General features: G+C 36.8%; 1 protein-coding gene across 1 annotated transcript; it reads left to right on the forward strand.

Annotated features, from left to right (window-relative positions):
• Window positions 1–1,462: 1,462 nt before the first annotated feature.
• CBG20275 lies at window positions 1,463–1,768 on the forward strand (the record flags this gene model as incomplete). Its single annotated transcript, XM_002640322.1, has 1 exon — window positions 1,463–1,768. A coding segment is annotated over one exon (306 nt), but the record flags the coding sequence as incomplete, so codon positions are not given.
• Window positions 1,769–2,138: the final 370 nt, after the last annotated feature.

Genomic DNA, 2,138 nt, shown 5'->3' on the forward strand with positions numbered 1-2,138 from the left:
CTTCCTCCAATTCAAGGGCCCCTGTAATAGAAGGGCCCGCCGGAGGCACCTTGGAAAAATGGAAGGGTCGGCCCTTCTAATACAGGTTTTACGGTAATCTTAATAACGCGGTTTCAAGAGGAGAAGAAAAGCAAAATATGAACATTACAGGTCACAGAAGTACTAGGAGAGTCAAACAAGAGAGCCAATATTACAATATTACAGGAGAGACAATATTACAAGATAAGTTATCTAAGTTTCCAGGATGCTATTCATGACGTGACCAAGTTGTTTTTGGATGTGGAAAAGTTTATGAAGACACACACAATGAAGACACACAAGATAACTTAGATTTTTATGAAGACACACAAGATAACTTAGATAACTGATGGGGCTAGCTGTTTTGAGCTGAAATTATTTTTATATTGGAATTCGTTTCTAAATGCTCACTCGAATAAGAAGTCTGAAAACCGCCATTGGAATTTCCGGAACTCCACGATCCGGCCAAGCCTTCCATTGACAGTTCAAATGCATGAACTGCGCCCTTATCATCAGTTTATCATTATCAATTTTCCAACTCTTTTTTCTTCTTCTCCGCGGGGGGGGGGGGGGGGGGGGGGTCTAAGAAAGTCTAAGAATTTCCCAAAAGCCAATATAAGAATTTCGTTTTTCAAATAAAAATAAAACTTCATTTTCAACAAATGATATCAATTTTCCAACTCTTTTTTCTTCTTCTCCGCGTAGGCGGCATACGACTTCTGATCTTGCTCCGATTGAGTCTTCATAAACTTTTCCACATCCAAAAACAACTTGGTCACGTCATGAATAGCATCCTGGAAACTTAGATAACTTATCTTGTAATATTGTCTCTCCTGTAATATTGTAATATTGTCTCTCTTGTTTGTCTCTCCTAGTACTTCTGTAACCTGTAATGTTCATATTTTGCTTTTCTTCTCCTCTTGAAACCGTGTTATTAAGATTACCGTAAAACCTGTATTAGAAGGGCCGACCCTTCCATTTTTCCAAGGTTCCTCCGGCGGGCCCTTCTATTACAGGGGCCCTTGAATTGGAGGAAGCCATTTTATTTTTCCAGTCGTTTTCTCAATTTTTTTTCACAGAACAATTCAGTCACTTCTCGTAAAAATTCATGAAAATCTATCAATTCCACAAAATTTGAACAGGTTTTTGAGCAAATTTTTCAAAAAATTTCTATGAATTAGCCGAATTTTTTTACTGAAAAAGTACGGAAATTTTTAATTTCTAACAACATATTTTGAAGACGCTCTTCTATTACAGGGATTGCTTCTATTTTCCAAGCCCCTCTCGGAGGGCCCTTCTATTAGAGGGGACCTTCTAATACAGTTTTTACGGTATCATACTCTCGACCTTATTACTGTCTTTTCATTCCTATCACTCACATAGTATTTTTTCAGAACACCAGAGTAAAACAAAGGTAATTAATTCGGTGGTCCCCCGCCTCAACATCATGGACCCCGAACCGCTCCGATTCCTCCGACCGATCGATTCTGAAGATCAATCAACAATCGATACGGAAGGAGAGGATACGTCTTCAATACTATCAGATGGCGTGCCTTACAGAATGAATAATACTGACCTGAACGAAGAACGAATTGATGAGTCTTGTATTGATAACAACGACAATCAAGGAACATTTGATCAGATTTTCATCTCTGTGGAAGTAATTTCCAATTGTCAAGAAGAATCAGAAATTCAACTGGAGGATTCTTCCACCGATAACAACAGCAATATATCAACTGGAAATGAGTAAAAAGTGGTGCAGACAGCAAAGTATTCATCCATAAAAATTTTTCGCTTTTAACGGCATTTTTCGGAAATTTCGGATTTTTTTCGAATTTTTTCGCTATAATATTGGGAAAATAGACAACTTTTCGAACATTTTAATGCAATAAAAATTTTTGGTCGGAGTCCCCCTTTAAGGTCATTTGAATGTTAGGGTTTTTGAAGCCAAAAATTCGGTCATTTGGATGCATTTGAGCAGATTTTCAGAAAAAAAAAAGTAGAAGACAATATTTTACAACTTAAACTATTCATACAAATTCTGAGATTTGTACTTTTTTTCAAAAAAAAACTTATCTTACAAATTTCCGTTAATTAACACAGTTATGGACTTTTCATAC

This window comes from Caenorhabditis briggsae, assembly GCF_000004555.2.
Source record: "Caenorhabditis briggsae complete genome, chrI, whole genome shotgun sequence".
In the NCBI taxonomy this organism is placed as follows: Eukaryota; Metazoa; Nematoda; class Chromadorea; order Rhabditida; family Rhabditidae; genus Caenorhabditis; species Caenorhabditis briggsae.